This window comes from Drosophila elegans, unplaced genomic scaffold (genome assembly GCF_018152505.1).
Source record: "Drosophila elegans isolate 14027-0461.03 unplaced genomic scaffold, ASM1815250v1 contig_397, whole genome shotgun sequence".
Classification (NCBI taxonomy): Eukaryota; Metazoa; Arthropoda; class Insecta; order Diptera; family Drosophilidae; genus Drosophila; species Drosophila elegans.
Window position 1 is genome coordinate 3,552,810 of NW_024545782.1, and position 24,761 is coordinate 3,577,570.

At 40.8% G+C, this 24,761-nt stretch overlaps 3 protein-coding genes across 7 annotated transcripts; 2 read left to right on the forward strand and 1 right to left on the reverse strand.

Annotated features, from left to right (window-relative positions):
* The first annotated feature begins 2,519 nt into the window (after positions 1-2,519).
* LOC108150723 (protein Aatf) lies at positions 2,520-4,200 on the forward strand. Its single transcript, XM_017279020.2, has 2 exons — positions 2,520-3,946; positions 4,024-4,200. The coding sequence occupies exons 1-2, from the start codon at positions 2,619-2,621 to the stop codon at positions 4,124-4,126; spliced, it is 1,431 nt and encodes a 476-aa protein (XP_017134509.1). The 5' UTR covers positions 2,520-2,618; the 3' UTR covers positions 4,127-4,200.
* Positions 4,201-4,527: 327 nt separating this feature from the next.
* Positions 4,528-9,124, reverse strand: LOC108150722 (homer protein homolog 1). Its single transcript, XM_017279019.2, is given in 8 exon segments — positions 4,528-5,877; positions 5,931-6,065; positions 6,328-6,600; positions 7,139-7,217; positions 7,277-7,449; positions 7,451-7,726; positions 7,791-8,079; positions 8,982-9,124. Coding segments are annotated over 8 exon segments (1,629 nt in total). The 5' UTR covers positions 8,987-9,124; the 3' UTR covers positions 4,528-5,478.
* Positions 9,125-11,633: 2,509 nt separating this feature from the next.
* LOC108150712 (liprin-alpha-1) lies at positions 11,634-21,500 on the forward strand. Of its 5 annotated transcripts, none has more exons than XM_017278992.2 (15): positions 11,635-11,801; positions 12,625-12,894; positions 12,963-13,064; positions 13,759-14,112; positions 14,186-14,287; positions 14,365-14,532; positions 14,592-14,711; positions 15,167-15,307; positions 16,438-17,361; positions 18,273-18,898; positions 18,965-19,167; positions 19,232-19,339; positions 20,180-20,499; positions 20,568-20,684; positions 20,745-21,500. In XM_017278992.2, the coding sequence occupies exons 2-15, from the start codon at positions 12,646-12,648 to the stop codon at positions 20,832-20,834; spliced, it is 3,624 nt and encodes a 1,207-aa protein (XP_017134481.1). In that variant the 5' UTR covers positions 11,635-11,801; positions 12,625-12,645; the 3' UTR covers positions 20,835-21,500. The 5 variants fall into 5 exon arrangements, with proteins under 5 accessions (XP_017134486.1, XP_017134481.1, XP_017134485.1 ...); XM_017278996.2 differs by having other exon boundaries at positions 15,167-15,295; XM_017278995.2 differs by lacking the exon at positions 11,635-11,801 and adding an exon at positions 11,876-11,891.
* The last annotated feature ends 3,261 nt before the right edge of the window (positions 21,501-24,761 follow it).

The following is a 24,761-nucleotide window of genomic DNA, read 5'->3' on the forward strand; positions in this document are numbered from 1 at the left end:
CCCAGAACAAGTAATTGAATTGGAATTACTTATGGGCCTTATCGCTGGAACGCAGTGCGCTGCGCAAAATATATCCTTTTCCCGGATTGCGACACCTCCGATCCCGTCGAGCTTCCACTGGCATCTGCCGCAAGTCCATTGCCAAGGCTTACAATTTAACCGTGCACCGGCCATGCGAATCGCAATTCGACCAAACGGTTCATTAAGTTTAATGAGGGCAACAGGGCGGACAAAAGGATTTCAAGTTCGAGTTCAGGCGCGCACTATTGTATGCTACAAATGTGGCGTGTGTGGGGTCTTATCAAGATGCACCTGGCCCACCAGATACTGATAAGACGCCAGTCGGTCGGCTCTAATGAGCGGTCACGTAGCATGTGCATTAACTGCTGAAAAGTGCAGCTTAAAGTGCGACAAACAATTTTAAATTTACACTACAAGTTTCATGAATCTTATGCCGAAAAGTATGCAGCGTTCGTGCCTATAAAAGGCTGGTTATAGTCACTAACCATACAACATATTTTGTATGGTTAGTGGTATAGTAAACTGTTGTTCAACCTCCAATTTGGGAATGCTGCAATGTCCCTATGCTAATGAACTAGCTTTAAGTTGTTGATCATGTGAAGACTCGTAATCGTTTAGTGTCAGCAAGGTCGTCTTTATCCGGATTTCTTCCGTACACAATAATTTCTTGAGTTCGAGGATACCTAACACCACAGGTGAAATTCGTGGAGCATACGGATGGGGTCAGCCGCAGGCCAATAAGAACGGGCGGCAGCAGTACTTCGCAGTTTGGCAAGGAAATCTCAATAGCGTCATCAATATCAGTCTCTGAATTGATGCTCATATGGAGGTTGATGGTATCCCCTGAACTCCCCTCGAAAACAAGAACACTCACTCTCTGTAACAGAGTCCAGAAATATGCATGCCGTGGAGTTTACACAAGATAAGTTCCTAATGCGGCAATAAGTGATTGATCTTTAATCAATCTTTGCGGAAATCCGCAATTTATATCTGCTGCTTCGGTGGGAACCTCAATAGCAACGATTTGAAGTTGATGGTTTAACAAGGTTAAGAGCTGGAGTTGTAAAATAATTTGATTGACTAAAACCATTGAACCAACTGTCTCGGAACCACGTTTTTAAAACCGGAAGAAACTTTAACTCGGAAAGTATAGAAACAATTTTCTTCAAATTATTAACATATATGACATTTGATCTATATATAATTTTTTGGTTAGAGTTCTGACAACAAAAATAATTTAATTTTTACTAATTTTTGTCTTTTATTCAATTTATTTTAAGATACACTTAAGGCCTGTGACTGTATTAATATAAAAATATTATACTTGTAACGCCAGGATAATAAAAAAAATGAATAAATACAACAAATAAAAATACACTTGAAGCCAAAAACTTTTTAATTTACAGATAATATTTTCACCACTTACAATGTTCACTGGATTAGTGTCATTCTTAATTGTAGTCTTAAAAAGAATTATCTAAGTGGGAAACTTTTTGATCGATTTTTTTTTAACTTATCAAATTTATTCTCACATTATATAAACTAAGAGAAAACATGAAAATTTAAATTTTTATACAATTCTGTAGCAAGTTAAAATATCATCTGGATGTATCTGGTGTCTTAGAAAACATTATCTCAGTGGAAAAGCTATTATCATTACTCAAAGCTTTTATTCCAAAAAAATTAAAAAAAAAAAATAAATTTAACAAATTGCGTAAAAAAAAATATTTTCGAGCTTATGAAAAAAAAATCTTTAAAATCATCATTATAATTTTTAAAAATACAAAAATATAATTCTATACTTTAAAAGGTCGGAAATATATCCTTCAATGCGTAGCCAACATCTGACTGAAATTATAATACTATAATGAAAAAAAACATTGAGGTCAAATTTGTAACACAGGTGTTGTTGTTATTGATTTAGATTCTTGATAATACCGACTCGATGCAAATTCAGCTTCTGGTAAATTTGAAAAAAATATAATTTAATTAATTAATTAATTGCAATTTTTTTTGCAGGGTTTAGAAACTAACTTATTTCTTTAATCAATATAACAAAGGCATTTCTAAGTCGGAGTAAATTTTATTAAACACCTCATAGATAATAAAAATGCTTAGATTTCGGCTATTTTTTGTCGGCTTTTTGTTAAAAGTATAAAACCAAAAAAATCTTAAAATTTTGGTCGTACACCAGTTAGTTTTTTACCACTTTCGGCTCAATTCATATTTTTTACCAAAAGTTGTATAAACTCAGGAAAATTTATAATATAATCAGAAAATTAAACTTAATATGTGCTCACTATACAGTAACAGTAACTAATAAGTAAATTGCTTAAATAAAAAAATGTATCGCTCCAATATTTAATGCAGTGGAGTTTTGAATATTTTGAGATATTTCTGTAGAAATACCCATATTCAAACAGTTGATTTTCAAAAAATACCGAAACGTTCAAATGGCCTACCCAGCAGCACAAGCCGTTTATTTCTTATGTTTGGAACAGGTATTTTCTCCGCCAACGGTCACACTCTGCTGTCCAGTCCCATGTGGTAAAACCAGGTCTCTTTCACTTTCAATTTATAAATGAAACTATAACGAAATGCTGCGCAAACCAAAGAAGAAGCCACAAACGGTGGCCGAAAAGGTCAGCAAACTGCTGGCCCATCCGAACGAGAGCGACAGTGCGGAGGACTCGGACTTCGACGTGGCCAATGGAACTGGACCCCGTCTGGTGGACTTCGAGGAGGAGGAGTACGACCTGCCGGATGCGCGGAGCACCGACTTTAGGAAGCGGAACGTCAAGCTGCTCTCCGAGCAGAGTGATCGGTACAAGGGCAAGATCAGCAGTCGCAGGGAGCTGGACGAGGAGGACCAGGATGAGGAACTGTCCTATGAGGACAGCGATGAGGAGGAAGATGGGGACTTGGCTGACTTTAAGCTGAAGTTACAGGCTGATGGCCCAGGAGAGACCAGTGAAGAGGAGCAAGCTACTGGAGATTCCGAAAGTGGAGATGAAGATGAGGATTTGGTGGACTTTAATCAAACATTAAAGGCTGGAAACGAAGAGGAGGATTGTGGTTCTGGATCCAATGAAGATGGCAGTGAAGAGGAGGAGGATGATGATACAGACGACGAAGAGGCAGAGGATGACACCATTAAACCCTCGGATGTAATGTCCAAAACCAACCACCAGGCCGAAATCCAAAAGGGAATGAGCGTCCAAAACCAACTCCGTATCTGGGAGCGCCTCCTTGAGCTGAGGATCAACACCCAGAAGTTCACCAGCAAGGCAAACCAGTTGCCTGGACCGGAGACACTCCAGCAACTGGGTTCCGACAACGACGAGCTGCAGTCGGTGCTAAACGAGGCCCAGGAGCGCTCGACCAGGCTTCTGCAGCAACTGCTGGCCCTCCAGTCGGCGCTCCACCAGCAAAACTCCGAGATGAGGAAATCGGTGAAGCGCAAGCAGCCTTCAGAGGATCCGGGACCAACTGCTGCGAAGCGATTTGGCTCTGTGCTGCAGCACAACTTCCAGCAGATGACCGGCTACCGCAACGAAGTTCTGCTCAAGTGGGACGATCGCACCAAACTCCTGACCCCCGGAGCGGGTGTGAAGCGCAAGTCCCTGCAGGAGGACTACGACATCGTCAAGAAGATCGACAGTGCCCTGGCGAACCGGGAGGCGCTCGTGGAGAAGTCGCAGATGCCGAAGAGCAGCCAGCAGGAGAACGAGCCGGTGCAGCGATTGAAGCACATCTACGACGACAGCGACTTCTATCACCAGCAGCTTCGCGAGCTCATCGAGTACAAGGCCAGCACGTCGTCCAACATGAGCGAGATTACCAAGCAGTTCGTGGAGCTGCAGAAGCTGCGCCAGAAGATGAAGAAGAAGGTGGACACCAGGGCCAGCAAAGGTCGGAAACTGCGGTAAGTAAATTAAATTAACCTCTTATCTGTTTATACATACTATGTCTTACTGATCGGAATTTAATCACAACCTTTAGATATGTGGTTCACAACAAACTCATCAACTTCATGGCACCCAACGAAAATAGCGACTGGACGGAGAGCTCCAAGTCCGAGTTGTACAAATCATTATTTGTGTAGAGAATATGTAAGAGTAGTAAAACAGTAATTGGTATATGAAGTTTTTAAATAAGAATAAAGTCTATTAAATGTGATGAAGATTTTGTTTTAGTCTAAAGCTTGACACCAGATAACGAAGCTACGAAATAACTCATTTAAAATGAAAGAAAAACAACTTGAAATCTGACTTTAGTTTATTTTATATATTTGTTTATGTATATTTTCATTTGTTGTTTACTTTTAACTGCTAAATTTGTATGTTCAACATTTCATTTTCGTTATTAATTCTTATTTGTTCTCAACTGGGTAATTTATGCAGCGATTGCATAACAATATGGCTTGAATATAACCGCAAACGTTCGAAATTACCGCTTCATAATCATTTCGTTTAGTGGGGTTTGTGTTTTAGAGATTGTGTTCTGTTATTTGTTACTTGCTGGTTTCCCTCGGGTTGCGATTTTTATTCGTTTCGATACATATAAATTAATGTTAATATTTGTTTAATGCATTAAACTAGGTGTCCACTGATGCACATACTTGACTGGTTTTTGTTTTAAATTTACTTTGCTAGTCTCGTGTTTTACTTGGACTTCGTTCCATTTATAAAATTCTCTCTTCGTTTACTTTATTTTAGCTTCATCTTCAATACTGGTTTCATCATGTGTTCGTCGTCTAAGTCATTGTTAGTTATGCATACGTTATTTTTTATGTTTATAAATATTATATATAATGTTAGTAAATCAGTGCATAACTGCAATAAATGGGAGCCTAGTGATGGGGCTTTGAAGTCGGATGGGGTCGAAATACAATTCAATAAATAACCATTCAAATTTTACGCCTAGGATTTGTTGAATACAAAAGGTTCCTTCTAAAAATACTATAAAAAGTTCGAGAACATTTACAAAATAATCTTTGTGACACTTGATCGATAGAAATGCTTTGATTTTTCTTTGGGAAATGAGTTTCGGGGAGTATTCGTTAGCAAGCTCTCATTAAAAATTAATTAACAATCAGCTGAAAGTGTACAGAGCACATAATATCATCGTTACATTTATATGCTAGAGATAAATGTATATTGCACTAAAATGCGCACGAGAATCAATCGATTAAGACCTACATACGTGTCTCAAGGACGCGAACAATTTTGACGAAAATACTGGGCATAGGTTTATTCTGTTTTCGATCCGAAGATACCAAAAGACGTTACGACACACAAATGACAAATATGGGCCTAAAACGAGGAGGGATGGGGAGATTGAGGGAGTACGAGGTTTCTCTCTAGCGCTGTCCTTGTATACAAACTATCATTATAAAGATTACAAAAATGCCACTGACTAAATTCTCTCACTGGTCGTCCTTCTCTGGAATTAACTCTAATTGTTAATGGAATTCTTCAGCAACAGGGGCAGCCCGGTTTTGGTTTTTGATTTAGAAACGAGTATGGTGGCAGTTTTGGCCCCACCAGAACCGGACGCAGCTGCAGCTGCAGCAGCCGCTTCAGCGGAGACGGAGAGGCGCCTGGGAGCCGCCTGCCGCTGATGCAGCTCCTGGAGCAGCGCAGAGTGTTTGTCTAAGGCCTTCAGCTGAGCCGAATTCTGGGTCTCGTAGAGCGACGACTGCAGCTGGGTGTGGATCGAGGTGACGTTGGAGAGCGTGCTCTCGGCCTCGGCGGTTGGAAAGTTGCTCAAATATCGTTTGCTAGTCGTGCTTCCTGTTGTTGTCGATGATGTCGTTGTAGTGTTTATCATTGTAGTCTGTTCCTGCGCTGAAACCTGGAAAGGAGATCAGTTAGCACAGCGATAGTCAAAGGCAACAGTCACCGCACCTTTCGCATAGCCACCAACTCTGTGTCTCAAGTGCACTTTGCCTGCTGTACAACACTCTCCATATCCTTCTGCACCCCATACAGCTCCGACAGATGCTTGGCGAACACCACGTTTAACTCGCTCAGTTTGGCCAGCTGGAAAGGGGATATAGTGATTAATTTCGCAAATAAAGGTGAGGTATATGATGTAAGTAAAAGTTAAATTAAATCACAAACATTTACGGCAAGCAGCTACAGAAATAATTGCTCATCTTAAATTAATGTAACAGAACTAATGTGAATTTAAACGTAAATGCTTTTAAAACAGCTGTTGGATATAGTTTCTTATATTAAACTCTGACCATATCTGTTAAATAAGCGTTTAACCTTTCTAAGTCATGGTTATGGATTAGCTCACCGTCTGATCATTGGACTTTTCGCGAAGACTAAGGTTGGCCGACTTAAGCTCTATTTCCTGTTGCAAGAGTTCCTTCTGCAGTTGTTCCGTTCGCGCCTTGAGTGTGGCCACCTCACGACGCAACTCGTCTTCCGCGGCGCCTCCCCCTCCGGCCGCAGCTCCCACGCCTCCTCCGCCCACACAAATCTGCTCCATGTCCCTCTTGAGGCGAATATTCTCCTCCTTGTAAGTGTGTAGCTGGCGCTTCCATTCGTCCACATTGGCAGTTGATTCCTTGCAAATAAAGAAAGAAGGTGGAATGTTTTTATGTTAAAATTGTATTATTTTACGCAGTTCAGACAAAAAAAAATTTATTTATTCAGGATTATGATCCCTGTCGGTCAGAAAAACTATATAGCTATGATACTAATAATATTAATAGAAAATAAAAAGATGTAAGAACTTAAACTGGTTTCACTGTTTTCGTTTTGTTTGTATCGTAATTTTGTCAACTTACAAGCTAAGTTACTATATCCTAGTCCTATTTATTTTGATAGAAATACCTACATTTATAAATTGCAAAATTGTACACTTTTATAAGTAGAAACTGGTGGAAAATGCTCATACTATCAAATTTGTCTTATAAGTGCAACGATTTCACAGAATTAAACATTGAACGGGTTATAGATATTGGGTCATTTACACAATTTGCGTTTGTATAAAAATATAGAATATGGCATGTAAGTCCAGGGTCTAGAATTCAAAACTAGTGGGTATCATTAAGCTATTCCCAATATATTTTGTTCATGAACTTTAGAAACGATTAGCCTACCTGAAGGGCGCTGGTAAGTCGAATATTGTTGTTCTTCAGGGTGGCCAGCTCGATTTCCCATTTTTTGGCATTGGCGCAGCTGAAAGGAAAGGGAAGAACCGTTAGTCCAGATCCTAGGATCACCTTTGCGTAACCCACCTTTGTGCCAGGGCCATTTTCAGGCGCTCGTTCTCGTACTTCAGCTGCTGTTCGGCCGTGGCACCCGCCCCCGGCCCCGTGTGCATGCCCACAATGCTGCCGCCCGACGAGATGGTCACTCCGCCGCCGCCGCCGCCACCTGCAGGTCCGCCTGAAGTGGGCTGCGGCGAGGGGGGTGGCCGATCCGATGTCCGGCTTGACATCGCTGGTGCTCAGGAGCTTGTGGGAGGGGCTGTCCGGATTGGCGTTCTGCGTGTTCGTGTTGCTCAGGTTGGGCGGCTCCACGGTGTGCGGATCTATGGCTGTGTTGTCGTTCTGCATGGAGCCTACAGCACGCCCGGAAATGGGCGACGTATTGGCCGAGGTGGTGGGCGTGACGGCATTGGAGCCATTGGCCGACTTCATGGCGTTCTTGGTTGCCTCCTTGACCTCTTGGAACTTCTCAACGAACTGTGAAAGCAGAGTGATTAGTCAGGCGTACAGGTAGTGCGGTATATATGGACTAGCCACCCACCTTGGTGAGCTCCGCCTCGGAAGCGAATCCCAAGCCGTACACCGTGTTTGCCCGCACATCGCTCCACTGTCCGAACTTCTGCGAGGTCTGGGTGAAGGTCATGTTGGGCGTGATCGTCGAGTTGATCACCGCCTTGGTGCCCTCGACGCTGATGATGCGGTACAGATTCCTCGAGCTGTCGTAGAAGAAGCTCACGTTGACCGCCTTCATGCTGGCCGTGATCCAGGTGCGCTTCGTCTTCGGGTCGATGTGGAAGACATGCGCCTGGCAGGTGAAAATCGGTTGCTCGCTGTGGGTCATAAAGGGATTATGATTATATTGGCCGGGGTGTGATTAATTTAAAATTCCATTTCGAGGAGGTAATAACTGGTTGAGCCCTGTGTGTGTGTGGTTGGGTAAGTAAACTATGGAATGGTAGGGGGTCGAATGATTAGCGTATAATTGGTTACACATCCTCTTCAAAATGTTTAGTTCTGTTTAATGTGAAAACCTAGTTTTAGTATGTATGCTATTTTACTTTAAATTTAAATTAACGTCCTTGTTAAACGCTTTTAAATCAAAGAGTTCTTTTTTTTTTAATTTGTTTGTGGCTTTGATATATTTATACTACGCTTAAGGCTTTAAATGACTAAAACTGACAGCTTCGTTTGCACATAATCAAGTACTAAAGAACTCGCGATCTTATATGGTTGAATAACACATTTTCCCTTTTGTACTGAAGAATTCGCGATTGAACTATTGGGGATATTCGTTAGTCCTCCGGATTTATAGTGCCTAAATACTATATTATCTGTTACCCTTCCGCCGACATTTTCCCTGGTGGACAATTGCAGCCAGCTCGTTCACAATCTGTACAAAATTGCACAGGGCACTGTTATCGCTGGCGACTGGCGACCGCCGACTAAATTGCATTATGGGCTAAGCCTTTTCGGCAGCCTTGCTTTTGATTTCTTGATTCTCAAGCGGAAAACACCCACACCTGCACACCTGCACACTGCACACCTTCGCACCCACATAATTGGCCTGCCCACGCGTGTGCGTGTGTGTTTATGTACATATTTACGCCGCCCCGCTACACACAGAACGCCAACAACTACAACACAGGCAGAGATGGCAGCTAGTACGGCGTCGATTTTTCCCACACCGAAAATGGCGAGTTTGGGGCCGATTTGCCCGGCCAACCGACCTTACCCCATTGTATTCGTTGGCTTCGACGCTAGCTGAGTGGCTTGGCAACGGGTTAAGCCTATGCAAGTTGCTTATAATGCTTAATTTCGTGATTAAAAAAAATAAAACACAAACGCCTGCAAAACTAGTGTGACCGCGCCTTTGTTCTTGAATTATACCGTTCAAGTATGAAAAAATTTACTGAAAAATACCGAGCAACATTGTCCAAAAACATTGATGTCTTTTTGGCTACTTCTAGCCAAATTTTAAAAACGTATTTCAAAAGAACTCTAAAAGTTTTGTAACGATAGTACTTACAACTAATATCTTAACGTTATAAATATTGAATTAATTTATTTTTAATCTCTATCAGCTATGTCTTGAGACTCTATTAACAAAAATGACATCAAAATGTGGCGGTAAACTTTTTTCGTAAGCGCTTTAAGGTGCCGGCGATCTACAACGTTTTTTTTTAGTTATTCCGTTTATTTTTTGATCCGAGATATACTCTGCAATGAATGCAACTGCGTTCTAAAACAAATTATTTTCTCTTAAATATAAATAAATCTTATTTATAGCTAAATATACTTCCTCCGAATTTAAGATTCTGTCAAGTTGAAATTGGAAGAAATGTGTTTTAAAAAAAAGGTAAGATGATCAGTCTATACTGGCCATCATGACAGTAAGGAACCGTCTATTTGTTTGAAAATGTAGCGCATCGGCGCACAAATAAAATGGGTGTTTGTGTCCATGGAACCTATTAAACATTTCCAGACAGCTATTTTCTTTTAACTTGTCAGCATTATATTTTTCGTGCGCCTGTAAAACAAAACATTAAACATAGTTAACTTAAGCACAACCATCTTTCTAAAAAAAAAATGTTAAATTCTCAGCTTAAGTTTATTTTACTCATGATAAATTATTTTCCAAGTGTAAGTACTCAGTGTAAGTACTCATCATCATTATTTATGTTATGTGTCATATTCACTATATTATTATTTTCAGTTTCTTTATTTCCTTTATTAATATTTTCAATTGTTTTTCCTTTATAATATTATTTTTACCATTCAATATATTATTTCGTGTGGTCTTTTTAGAATGCTCCAGGACCTTTTCTAAATTGTTGTCTGAGCTGCTAGTCATCATTGCCTCTTGCGGTGGTGGACATATGGAAAAACATCAAAAACATATTGCTGGACAGCGGACTGGAAGACTGGTCGTCGTTTAATCACTGGTATAAACAGTTTAATCCTGGCAAAAAGGACATCAAGTTTCCTACTTCGATCAACAGAAGGGAATGCGCCATTCTCACTCGGTTAAAAACTGGACACACAAATCTCGCATAAACACATCCTCAACGGTGAAAGGCGGCTTAACTGCCATAACTGCGGAGCTGAACTATCAGTCCAACATCTACTAGACACATGTGGTCACTACCAAAACTTCAGAATAAACCTATTCGGTCTTATTCCGCCCGCAAAACTATTATCTGACCTAACAGCTTCTAACTCCAATCTAATATTATCTTTATTACGCTTATCTAAAATTATACATAAAATTTAAACACCCCTTCGAAATACCATAAAAGGTTAAATATCAAATACAAATAAAAAGTTTTATCAATTGTCGATTCAATGGCCACAGTATCTCATTACTCATTTCCCTAAATTAGTTATTATATTTTTAATGTAATTTATGTATAATAGCCTGAACACTGGGCCTTAAAGCCTGGTACTCAGATCGACGAGTTAATTTTTCTAGTGTGACCAAGTGTGTTCTAGTGTGTATTGAAAAAGGTATTCAAAAGTCTATATAGTACTTTTTGTTCTTTTGCTTACTAAAATGTTTATGAATCCGTCCACGTATGCCCTGCAAACTCTCAAAGGGTTTCAGTTCCAGATAGTTTTTATGGAGGCCATATGTCAAGTTAATGGTTTACACATACTTCACCTTTTACTGGCGATCCTAACGGATAATAAACCCATTAACGTAAGAGACTTGAGTGATATACCGTCCGAGATCCCCAGAGTATGGGACTATCAGCACTTTTTTTAATTTTCAAAAGATCCTTCATACAGATCTCATAATAGATGCCAAGGGGTATCGTTTTTAAATGAAATGGCCAAAGAATAGTTCCCAAGTTAGTTTAATATATTTTTTCGTTTGAAGCTTTAACGCCCGTTACTCGATGATTCAGGTAAACCAACATTTTACCATCTTTTATCCGAGATTTGTGGACTAAAGACCTACAAAATACTTAAGTTATATAATTGTATCTATAAAGAAAAGGTTTATTAATAAAAGTGGACTATGATAACTGTAGAAACCACATATAAATAAACGCGCCGTGCTGCTGTACCTCTGGGTGGTGTGGAAATGAGCTATTTAACTATTTAATAAATAAATTAAATATAAATAATTTCAAATAATAATACTTTAATCTTCAATTGGGCAGGGGACTGCTGATTTTTAAATGGGACATTTGAGGGGTTATCCGCCATAGACACTTATTTGTTGAACGACTGCTCCAGAGGCAGTGGATATGAGTTTGAAAAATGTTAATTACATGTCAGCATTGCCAGACTTTATCTCCCTTTTCCAAGGGGTGGCACCATTGCAGTTTTAATTTATCGATTTGAGTGCTACCAGAGTTTTTACGACAAGCGTTGCCACACAAATCGAAATATTCCATCTCTAGTTTCTTTACAATCGTAAATTGGGGAAAAAAACCTCTTTGGAATTTGGTTTATTTAATTAAAAGCAGCCGGGAGACCTATGCGAAGGCCAAAACGCGGCCAGAGTTGTTGTTGCTGCTGCTGCCCAGCCGCCGTGCGATCGATCGGGGTACGTTTTGCGCCGGATTGGGGAGTGGGGAGCGATTTTCTTGCACCTTTTTTTTCGCACAAACGCCGTCCCCCGAAAAGGAATTTTGAGGTGAAAAAGTCATTTAAACAAAAGGAAAAACGGAATAATCTCGCACCTGCTGCGAGTTTAACATTGTTTCGAGCATAAGTGGTTGCAAAATGCGACACCGACACACCTAGGCATAAAAAATATGCCAGTTATGCGAAAGAGAAAAAGAGCTGTTCGAGTGTGAGTGTCGTGTGAGTGTGTATTCCGTGCATGTGCCTGTGTGCGTGAGTGTTGGTGTAGAAAACTTGTTATCAATGAGGCGCCTATGATAAGTCTCATTAGACATGTTTCTCCCACTATGCTGGGCATTCCAATAGCCGGACTCCACTGGCACACATTTTCGTCCAAAATGTAAATTTATTTTCTAGGTATACTTTACACCTAGCTTCCACTGTCAAATTTTACATCCTGAGAGAATCGGGTCAAACGGCCCCAAACACTGCCAACATATTTTGTAGCCGGAATCTTTGGTCCTTGGTATGTGTTACAGGCAGATTCCACCTAAACGTATTTTTCCATCCTGCCTAATGTGGCTCTTTGTACATTAGAACAACGGTTTTTTAAAAATTATATTTATTTTTGCGATTTGGTATAGACTTTCGCCCGAACGGTAAGCTACAAAATAGGTTTTAATCTGGGAAAAACGTATGGAATTTGCTGGCTTAATACTACGCAAATATGAAGTCGGACCTATAAATTGGTCACCATCTCACTTGAGCTTATCTAAACAGTTTTTTGCCTTTCTCTCGCACAGTCTGGCGGCCCCAACTAAATAATGTGGAACATGATGTGCGACGTAATGCCCACGATATCCGAGGACAGCATTTCGCAGCGCTCCTCGCAATTCAGCGGGGAGGACGCCAACTTCGAGCAGTTGATGGTCTCCATGCTGGACGAGCGGGACAAGCTGATGGACAGCCTGAGGGAGGCGCAGGAGCGGCTCGGCGAGACGGAGAACAAGTTGCACGACGTCGAGAAGGAGCGGGACAGTCTGCAGCGCCAGATCAACGCCAATCTGCCGCAGGTACACGATATCCCCCACATTCGATATATCATCCCCGATTACTGACCACCATATCCCTACTTTCCCAGGAGTTCGCCACACTCACCAAGGAGCTGACGCAGGCGCGGGAGACCCTGTTGGAGCGGGACGAGGAGATCGGGGAGCTCAAGGCAGAGCGCAACAATACTAGGGTAAGCTCAGCTCCGAGATCCCAGTTTGCTAGGGTGAATACCACCTTTCAGGATTAGGACTGCTTGACTCAATTGCACTTTTTTTGTCCATAAGAAAATGCGTTCTTTTCCGAAAATCAAACACATTTTGTGAATTTAGTTTTTGCAGTTTCCTTGCTTTAGATTACAGATATGTATTAGAGTTTCTAAAGTAAAATTAGTATCTATCTAACTTTATAGTTATTTTTTTATGGAATACAATGCGTTTTTAAAACCAAAAGTGATTCAAATTACTATTACATGCCTAGATACAGTTTTCTACTTTTACAAAAGGTTATTTGCAGCAGAGTATTCACTTTCTCAGTGTATTTCAAAAGTTCTATTTGTATTGGACATATTTATAAATTTAAACACCAATTAATGTTAACACATGAATCCATAGACATTTGCATAGACACCTATTTGAATACACACAAATTCTTCAGAGGCTCTTAAAAATGTCGTATTTTTGATACATAGTCAATAGTAAATTCGTTAGTATTAATTGCACGGTCATTGCCTGGAGAACGTCGGAGTTTTTACTGTAATTCATTTGATTTAAATTGTATTGAAGAGAAATACTTTTCCATTTGACTTAGCTGCTAAGAGTTTGCTTTTGGCCATCACTGAAATATGTTTTTAAAGCGCTTACCCTTATGCAATCTGTTTGTTCCAGCTTCTTTTGGAGCACCTGGAGTGCTTGGTGAGCCGCCACGAGCGTTCCCTGCGAATGACCGTTGTGAAGCGACAGGCCGCCGCCCAAAGCGGCGTCTCCAGCGAGGTGGAGGTGCTCAAGGCGCTCAAGTCTCTGTTCGAGCATCACAAGGCCCTGGACGAGAAGGTGCGCGAGCGGCTGCGCCTCTCCATCGAGAAGAACAACCTGATGGAGGAGGAGCTGAGCTCCGCCAAGGAGGAGCTGGCCCAGTACAAGGCTGGTGTGGTGCCTGCTGGCGCGGGCAGTGGCGGCGGGGCGGGGAGTGCCGCCAGTGCCGCCGGAGGTGCAGGCGCCGAGAACGGGCTCAAAGAGAAGGTGGGCGCACCCCCTGAAACGCATTCAACCATGTCGGCTTTTAACTACTCTACTCTTTTTCCCGCAACCCTAGATGGCGGGCGTGGGCGGATCTGGCGGCGTCAATGGCGAGACGAATGAGCTGAGCGACTACGCGGCCAAGACTCATGAACTGCAGACGATCATCGAGAAGCAGGTTAGGATCAAAGGCAAAGAGGCACTGCCCAGCCTGCGTCCGCTAACCAGGTGTTAATCGCTCTTTTCCTTTCCAAGACCTCGGAACTCTCGCAGTGGCAACGGCGCGTCTCCGATCTGAACAACAAGATCAGCGAGTTGGAGGAGAACATGTCGCGGGTGCAGAAAGATCACTGCAAGGCCCAGGACCAGTGTGCCAAGCTGCAGCGAGATTTGCGCGAAAATGTGGCCCAAAAAGAGGATCAGGTGAGTGGCACTCGCAAAGTCTGTTTTCGTGGAACTTGTATAAATCTTTTGATGTTCAGGAGGAGCGCATCACCACGCTGGAGAAACGCTACCTGAATGCTCAGAGGGAGTCCACGTCGTTGCATGATCTCAACGAAAAGCTCGAGCAGGAGCTACGGCACAAGGAGGCACAGCTCAAGGTGGGCGAAATAGACATACTGTTACTGGGTTTACGGTCAAGGCAGGCGAATGGTTTTAACTTTTGTGTAAAGAGGGTCGGTTTGTTTTTGTCACAGGAGCGGTTTACTAAGGCTTGGAACATCTCTAAAATGTTGTATAATCACAATTATTAACTTTTTAAACTGTTTAGAATTATGAGCTTTAGCAAAAACTATTTTAGATAAAAGAAGTCTTGTTTGACTTCTGTTTTAACTACATCTGCTACTGTGACTTAAACGTATAACCGACCATCTCTACTTTTAATTACGCCCAAGCCTGTTATTTCGTTAAGCTCCCCTTAAGCGTGACTAATCAATTGCATTTGCATACGCAACCAATCCCCCGACAACTAATCGAACACACCCGCCCCAAACACGACCCACAACCACTCCATGCCACCTGATCAATGCCGATTCCGCAACCGATTCCGAATCAGCTGCACGAGGAGAAGATTGGGGCCATCGAGGAGAAGCTGGAGCTCTCGGAGCAGAAGCTCGCCCAGCACGCCAAGCTGCAGCCCGACATGGAGGAGCAGCTGAAGGCGCGCATGGAGGCATTGACTAAGGTAGGAAACAAGGTATGCACTCGAACTAATATGCGCGCCGGACAGGTTCCATATGACAAGTATCAACAATTATTATCCCGTACAACTTGAACTTTGTGTACTTTCCACCACACGAAACCCACACCAACAACTTGAACAACAATTCTGTCTCTATGTTCTATGTGTTCTTCACTTACTATCCTACTATTTCTCTCTCTGTACTGCACCACAACTCTCTACTCTCAACGCACTCGAAACCCAACCAAAATCAGACCAAACAATCCCCTCTGTATGCCAATCGGTGTCTTATTTCCAACATTGATTTCCAAATTATCACCAAATTTAAGGTTACAAAAGTATTTACTCAAAGAATTTACCTGTGCCATATGCTACTCTTCAATTAAGTTAGTAAATTAATTTAAATGTAAAGTTTAAAAGCGACCAGTCTAACGCTTTCGAAGAATTCAATTTTTTTGTGTGGCTTATTCGATAGTTTATACTATCAAAAACATATAAAAAGGCAAGGTCGAATATTAAACAGTTTTCAATAGCAGCAATTTAATATCGACCTCTCGTAGGGATAAACCGCTCTCTTTTAAAGACTTTTTTCAAAATTGATGACTTCATAACTTAACAAGATATTTATCGATCGACTTCTAATTAAAAAAAATGATTGTTTTTAATATTTTTTTAAAAATGGTAGGTTATTGTAGAGGAAATACCTTTAACAATTTTAGTTTCCCCCGAAATCATGTCAGCAGACCCTTAAATCCGTTATTTTGTAACTGTTTTGTAAAAAAAAAAGTTTAAGTTAACATCATTTTGTTCATGTAACTTGAGTATTTCTTTTAAAAAAGTTCCCGAAAATCGCCTATTATTTTATTAAATTTGTTAAGGCATTGGGGCCTTCAAAGCGTAGAACTTAACCATTCAAATACTCTTCAATTGGTTAGTTACTTCCAACAAGTCAATTAAAATAATGTTTATCATAACGTACATTTAATATTAAATTCGGAAGAATTTTTGTTGGCACTTAGTTGGTATACATGGGGGATCACTCACTTTTAGCTTTCATTACCAAAACCCAAACTAACCCTGCTCACTGCCACTGATTGAACCTCGTGAACAAGCTCATTAAACTCGCTGGCTCGAACCCTTTGCAGGCTCAAGAAAGACACGGCTCGGCGGAGGACCGCATCCGTGGCCTCGAAACGAACCTGGACGAGAAGACCGGCGAGGTGGTAAGACTGAACCAGCGTCTCAAGATGAACGAGGAGCACAACCTGCGGCTCTCCTCCACGGTGGACAAGCTGCTCTCGGAGTCCAACGAGCGGCTGCAGGTGCACCTGAAGGAGCGCATGCACGCGCTGGACGAGAAGAACGCCCTCACCCAGGAGCTGGAGAAGGCGCGCAAGGTGGCCGAGGAGCTGCACCACGAGAAGAGCGAGATCATGAAGGAGCTGTCGAAGACGCGCCTCGAGATAGAGAACTTCAAGCGCCAGCTGCTGCAGCAGGAGATCGCCTACAACATCCAGCAGACGGAGGCGCTCACCCGCAGCCTCTCGCCCAGCAGCGTGGTGGACCCCAGTGGCGCCTTCAGCCGGAGCAACTCGCACGCCAGCTTCGAGACGCACTCGCTGCGCCGCCAGAGCAAGCAGCGTCTGTCCGAGGAGAACGCCCTCGTTCGCTCCATGGCCGAGCAGGAGTGGGAGAAGCTGCAGCAGGCGGCTCACGCCCAGCAGCAGGCCTACGAGCTGGTCGCTGGCGCCGCCGACTGCGACGACGCGGACGTCCTCTATGCGGCGGCCACCGCGGACATGATGTCGCCGTCGGGCCACACGGACGCCCAGACCCTGGCCATGATGCTGCAGGAGCAGCTGGACGCCATCAACAACGAGATCCGGCTAATCCAGGAGGAGAAGCAGTCGACGGAGGCGCGCGCCGAGGAGTTGGAGTCGCGCGTCGGCAGTCTGGAGCACGTCAACCTGCTGTCCCGCGGTCGCTCCATGGACAGGCAGAGTCCGCCCATGAGTGGCCGGAGCACGCCAAACTCCCCGCAACGGGACTTCATGCAAAAGTATCACACGGTGAGTGGTTTAGTTTCGTTTGCTTCAATCCAGAAAATGTTCTTTAAGTTATACCAGTTAAGATGATAGATTCGGAGGGCAGAAGTGGGAATTGATTTTAGATTTCAGAAAAATTTACTTGCTAGGATTCCAAAAGGTGTAGGTTTATCGTTCATACGGATAAAGAATATAACATACCATATACATACCCTTTCATCTAGCTTTTTTTCTAAGGGATCCCTACGTTAAAAACCTTTCAAAAACGTTGTTAGTGAAACAAAAGGTTTATAACCGTACGCTTATCAACGTTTTTAATAAATCATACGTAAAGGAACGGAAAGCTCTCATAGGGCTTATGTTTCAAAGGTTAGATTTGAAAATCATATATAAACTTAAGAAAAAAAAAAATGAAATTGCAGATATATTTAAAATTATAAACTCAAAAAGTAAAAGTTACTAAGAATTCTCAACTGAACATAAAAGCAAATCAATTTTCTTTTAGAGCATGTATCTTGAAGGTTTCCACTAAGCCGTTCTAAAATAAACAGATAAATTTTTTACTTGTTTTTTTAACGTTCATCAAGGGGGTATTTTGGTCTAGAAGCCTCAATTTTAGGCTTTTTTTTATGTAAAAAAAAAGAAATGAATAACATGTTTAATAGACACTTTTGTATATGCGTTTAAATTTAGGAAACATTAATAATGGTTCGGACGCCACGTCACAAAATCAGCTGTACGAAAAATCTTTTAAGGATCATTTTTTAAATGTCTAAACATTTAAAACATGGAACAAAAAAAATCAATTGTTTTTAAATTTCTAGACCAGAATACCATCTTAGTTCAAAAATGTAAAGCACCTTGAAATGAACAGTCAAACCCCCAGTGTCACCTCATGTAATTGGGTACTCTAATGCTTTTGCTTTCACCGACAGCTCAACTTGCCCGTGCTGTCCAGCGATGCCTCCCGCGAAGAGCTCCACGGCGGCATGTCCACCACTGGCGATTCGAGCTCCGGCGGAGCTGCCTCTCCGCTGACCGCCCGCTCGATGCGGCTGGAGCGAGTGGCCCAAGCCCTGGCCCACAGCCAGGAGGAGCTGCGGCGCCGTTCGATCGGCCTCAATCCCAGTGCCCCGGTGGCGCCCAACCACAGTGGCGGGCACATGCCGCTGAGCAGCCACAGCTACGGGCTGTCGCCGCTCAGTTCCCGCTACGGCAGCCAGGAGTCGTTGCGCCACTACAACACCATGGGCTCCATGTCCATGCTGCAGACACCGACCTCGGGCGTGTCGCGGGATGCGGCTGCCGCCGCCGTGCAGAAGAAGAAGGGCATCAAGTCGTCGCTGGGAAGGTTCTTCAGCAAAAAGGAGAAGGTGAAGGGCGTGAAGGACACACTGCCGGACGGCTCGCCCAGCATGATGTCCATTGGCAACCTGTCGATCGGGTTGAGCGAAGTGGACTCCAACTACGATGCCATGAGCATGACTGGGGGCATGATGCCCCGCATCGCCAGCTCCCAAGGATCCAAAATAAGCAGTGTCGACTACGGCAGGCAGAAGAAGTGAGCATAACCCCACGTGGTATTTATTCAATAATGTTTGCTGACACTTTGTTGTGTGCCTTTCAGGGAGCACGACTACCGCAACGACTTGCTGGGCGAGGCCATGAAGGCGGGCACTCCGTTTGCCCTCTGGAACGGCCCCACCATCGTGGCCTGGCTGGAGCTGTGGGTGGGCATGCCCGCCTGGTATGTGGCCGCCTGCCGGGCCAACGTCAAGTCCGGGGCCATCATGAGTGCGCTAAGCGACACGGAAATTCAGCGGGAGATCGGTGAGGATGATCCTGTGTGTTGCTCTCGTTGCTCTCGGCGTCTAACCTTCTTTACCTTCTACAGGCATCAGCAATCCCCTGCACAGGCTCAAGCTCCGCCTGGCCATTCAGGAAATGGTTTCACTGACCTCTCCCTCGGCGCCACAAACCTCACGGACCACCTTGGCGTTTGGTAAGACTCCATAGGCTGTCAAAATAAGAAATTACCTGCTATCCACATCAAGTTTTATTGATTCCCTTAAATGTTAAGTTTTTATCATATTTATACCCCTACAGAGGGTGTTATAATATTGGCCGGAATTTGTAACACAGTGAAACAGACATTTCCGACCCTAAAAAGTAAACATATTCTTGACCAGCATGACTAGCCGAATTAATCTGTCTTGAATCATTCACAATAGTATTTTCATAAGTGTACGCAAACCAACTTTTAAAATATTTCCGATTAGAATTTTAAATTCTATTAAATAATTTGTAAACAAATAACTGGTTTTTTCCCAAATGATATATTTTAAAGTTTAGAACCAACTCCTTAAGATTAATTATTAAAGTTGCCAATTGTTTTCGAAAAAAAAACATGCCTATATCTAGCCTTTTTTTCTTAAATACTAGTTCTTTAACACGGCGGATCCATACCTTGACTGCAAGGGGATTTAAAGTTCGGCTTGCTTTTGATGTTAAAAAAGTTTAGGAGTTAGTTTAGTTTTCAAATTGTCCGTTTATTATGATAGTTTTGAAGAAAATAAATTCTTTATTCAAGCAAAGGAAAATATTTCAATTAGATGCTCTGTATTATATATTTAATTTTTTAAGGAACTCTATTCAAAGGGCGGCGTTTTGGCTTTTAAGGTTTTTTTTTAGTTGGGCCATGGTAGGACATACTTTTAATTGTTTAATTTAATTGTAACCAAGTAAAAACATGCAATGACTGAATTTTAGTAAACTTTAACTATAAATTTGTGTTAACCTAACACATTGTTTTAATCGTTATATTATTGTCCATTTCCTGTAGGCGATATGAACCATGAGTGGATTGGAAACTATTGGCTGCCCGGCCTGGGTCTGCCGCAATATCGCACAACCTTCATGGAGTGTCTGGTCGACGCCCGCATGCTGGACCATCTCACCAAGAAGGACTTGCGCGGTCAGCTTAAAATGGTGGACAGTTTCCATCGCACCAGCCTGCAGTACGGCATATCCATGCTCAAGCGCCTTAACTACGACCGCACGGAGCTGGAGCACAGGCGGAAAATGAGTGAAAACGGCCTGTGCGATGTGCTCGTCTGGAGCAACGAGCGGGTCATACGGTGGGTGAGCAGTATCGGATTGAAGGTGAGTTTCATGGCCCGAAGGCAACAGCCCATCAACATAAAACTGATGTTAAACACTCATATTTATAGGAGTATGCCAACAACTTGCTCGAATCGGGAGTGCATGGGGGTCTAATGGCACTAGACGAGGGCTTCGATGCCAATGCCATGGGCTTGGCCCTCCAGATACCCACACAAAATGCTCAGGTAAGCTCGCCTATGCGCACTTTCTTTATAACAATAAGTAATGAGCATTCTTGTGAATAGGCTCGCCAAATACTCGATACGGAGTTCAACAATCTGCTGCAGATCGCCACAGATCGCAGGCCGGAGAACGAGCAGCGCAGCGCTTCTTGATGCAGCTACAGTCCTCCAACGTCCTCGGTGGATGAGTGAATACGAGCTGGGGCGCAGGACAGACAGTAAATGCAAAAGCAAAGGCAACCTACAACAATAAGAACGTGAAGACCAGGGGCAACGTTTCCTAAACCGCAACAGTAAGGAGAAGCAGACCTAGAAGTGGATAGGATAGGATAGAAGTGCTAGCAGCAACTGAGCCACAAAAACTCTAACAAGAAAGACGCAACGCAAGAGACTCCCCAGCATGATGCACGTCTAATCCACATATTTAATATATATAAATACACGCATAGTCACATAATCCATAACAAGACAATGTATACAAGACATAGCACATACTCTACATAGGACATACATACGTAGTTGCATTGGCGCCCAGTCGCTGCTGCTGCCAGCGTGTACAAGTTATAGAAGCTAATCAGTTTTCGATTGTAAAATTATTATTGTATTTTTTTATATAGTGTAATAATTGGGCTTGCAATAGACTAACAGTATTTTGTTTTACATGATGCAAAAGGTGGAAAGAGATGTCAGCGTGCTCCGAACCAAATTCGTGACCAAACTTGTTTGTTATATAATTTTATGGCATTTTGTACAGTTTTTAATTTAATCCAATCGTAATTTCTTTTAAATTAAACCAACTAACATACGCTTTACATATGACATTATAGTGTTTCTGTTTAGTTTTTTGCAGAAGGCAGAGACGGCGTTTCAATTGAGTTTATAAACTGAACAACATGCACAACAATCAGGCATACATATATAGAGTAACAACTGCATATATATACGATTTATATATCATAATAAATCTAATTATTAAACATTATGAAGCATACGTGTAACTAACAAGAAAGTATTAAACGAGATGTGTAGGAAGGGGAAGGAACGTTGTAGAAGTCGCAAGCGCCCATTGAAATCAACTATTTACATACTTATATATACGAGGTCATTAAGTAATCGAAAAAGCTTTAAAGGCGAACTAAACCTAAACCAAAACTCAAATTCTTAGCCCTTGCTTAAGCCCTAAATAAAGAATTTCTTTGCTCATTGGCTTGAGGGCATTCGACTTTCAATAGCGAATCAATTCTTTGAATATTTTTACGAACGATCTACTCACAAAATCTAAAGCATATCCATTGTTTTTGAAAACATAAAAACCCAATCCCAAATCCTTTTCTTGCAAGCGCTGCAAGCTGAATCATAAATCAAGTCTTTCTCTTCAGTTGAATCCCTTCGAACTAACCACTCTAACTAAGTTTCGCATGTACTTATTTATCCCATAATGTTAAAGCACACAAACTGCCACATAACAACACGTACACAAAGGAACATCCACAGCATCTAAGAATGTTGATTTTTGGGGTCTTATGTACATTAAGATTATGTTTTTACTTATTTGTACAAAACCAAATTTGCAACTAACGCTTGTCTTTAAGTTGAAATAGAAAATACAAAAGAATCAGTAAAAATGAATACAATATACTTAAATTAATTTATAAAACTAAAATATATATTATAAAAATACTAAAAAGATGAATACTTAATGAAATTATTTCAACTGTATTAGCAAAATTAAAAAAACAAAAAAAACTAACGCGTAAAGAAACTTATAAAAGCTCTAAAATCTGAAAACTTATTTATGTATGTAACTGTAGCATTATCTAAGTAAATCCAAGAGTAAAGAAAATATTTATGATGTGTAACCTAAATTGAGTAACTACTAATCCAGAATATCTAAGTTAATTTGAACACGGATTGGTTTTATTGTTGACTTTTGTTAAAAATTCCACAAGAAATAATTGAAAAACGTTCGTAACTAAACTAAACTAAACTAAATGCGTAACATAAATATAAAATTGATTACCATACACATATGTAAATATATTTATACAATATTGTGAACATGAAAATGGAACGCAATACAAGCAAATTAGGTAAAAATTCCGGTTAGGAGTTTTTTATATGTACCATATATATTTGAAAAAAACACAAAAACAAATGATGAAAATATAACTACAAATTAAAATTTATTACAAAAAAGCAACCACACGAAAATGTTTTCGAGGCATTTGGTTTTTCATATATATTTTTAAAAGAAATGGTTGATTAGAGGTATGATGATTGAGTCAATCCAGCACAAAGTGAAAACACAGTGAGTATACAAATTAAAATCAGGGAAACTTTAAGAGTTAGAGATTTGAAATTGGACTTGACCAGTTGCATTAATTTAAGTCTGGCCACTTTTGATATCTCCTAGTTTCAAAGCAATTACCAAAATTCGGCTATTTCTAGTTTGGGACTCTTGACTAAAGCCTTTTTAACAGGGACTGCAAATAATGATTGTACATGTGTTTATTCAACCAAAAAATCAATTACTTAAAATCGACATACAAAAAAAAAGGAAATCGCTATATTGATTGTCTTTGGTCAATTTATTCATTTCTGTAAAAATTTTAAAATTTTTAATTTTTATTTTTTCTAAAAATAATAATTATTTTTGAGCAAAAAAATAAAAAAGCAGTTTTATGGATTGCTGTCGTTCAAACAAATAAAACTCAAAAGTAATGACTTCTGATGACTTCTTTTTCATTTTAATTAAAATAAAACTTGTTTTGAAATTGCGTCTTCTGTGTGCAGAGTTTTAACGATATTTTTGTATAAATTTCTAAAACGACCCTTGAGCAAACAAAATAATAGTAAATTATACTCTTAACCTTGTAAAGGGCTTTATAATGTTGGTCAGATGCTTGCAAGCTAGAGAAGGAGGCATTTCCGACCCAATAAAGTATGCATAAAGCATCACAAGAGTAGATGAAATACGTCCGTCTGTTTCAACGGCTTAATGAATTTAGAGGTTTAAAATCGGCTATAAAATTGTGTAATACAATTTTGCTACCAGAAATTGTCTCTAAACACATTGCCAAAACCAAGTCCTGGATCCGCTACACTGGTCTGTTTCATTACGTTAGTCGTTTTGTTTAAATGCTGACATCGTTCAGCTTATCGGATTGTGTATATCCCATTTCTTCTAAGTGTTAAGCAATTCATAGTAAAGGAAAATATTGGCGCATATATTGCCAATCCTTGAAACTAATTTACATGGCTATTTTAGCTATCAAACAATCACTATTAATTCACTAAGATACTCTAGCCCACCCAAGAAAATAAAATTGCCAGATTTATATAATTTTTTTTTACAAAACAAAAATTTACATAACCAAGTAAGTGCCTAAGAATTTCTTCCGAGATCTGTCAGCATTGAGTGCAGAAAATGTCATTTTTCGAAATGTAAATTTCAAAAAAATTCCGACAACTTATATTGTGTTTGCGACCCATATTGAGATCCTACACACCCGAAAGACGTACTGGAATGGTGCTTACGAAACTTTATTAACAATACCTAAGTTAAATTGAAGTTGTTGGCCCAGATCCTTAATTTAGTATAAATTATTATTAGGTGTACGAATAATATTCTTACAAAATTATAAAAATGATTTTAAAATAATAAGCATTTGGTATAAAATATCAGCTTTATTTGGGTTATAGATTGTACCTCTAGAGTCGTTTTATATGTCTATGACAAAATTTCGTTAAAACTCTGCACACAGAAGACGCCGTTCCAAAATAAGTTTTATTTTGATAAAAAAAAAATTTCTTAAATAATGATTATTTTTGAATTTTATTTTTTTGATCAAAAATAATCATTATTCTTGATCAATACAAATAAATCTAAAAAATAATCATTATGATGTGCTTTAAAAAAAAAATTATAATGACTACTTTCCCTGATTTTTAACAGAGTATCTGGTTTTAATCCGATCGAATGGGACTATTTCGATCGGTGAGGTTTGTGCCATTCGGTACCTGATTAAATATTTCCACAATTTTGTTTACAGAGCTGTAAAAACAGCAAGCTTTGACTAA

Excerpts from the sequence above, each read along its gene's own strand:
- LOC108150723 (XM_017279020.2), top strand. The coding sequence starts at position 2,619 with ATGCTGCGCAAACCAAAGAAGAAGCCACAAACGGTGGCCGAAAAGGTC. Across the intron at positions 3,947-4,023 it reads AGCAAAGGTCGGAAACTGCG|ATATGTGGTTCACAACAAAC; the intron begins GTAAGTAAATTA and ends CACAACCTTTAG.
- LOC108150712 (XM_017278992.2), top strand. The coding sequence starts at position 12,646 with ATGTGGAACATGATGTGCGACGTAATGCCCACGATATCCGAGGACAGC. Across the intron at positions 14,712-15,166 it reads ACAAGGAGGCACAGCTCAAG|CTGCACGAGGAGAAGATTGG; the intron begins GTGGGCGAAATA and ends ATTCCGAATCAG. Across the intron at positions 20,685-20,744 it reads TACCCACACAAAATGCTCAG|GCTCGCCAAATACTCGATAC; the intron begins GTAAGCTCGCCT and ends TCTTGTGAATAG.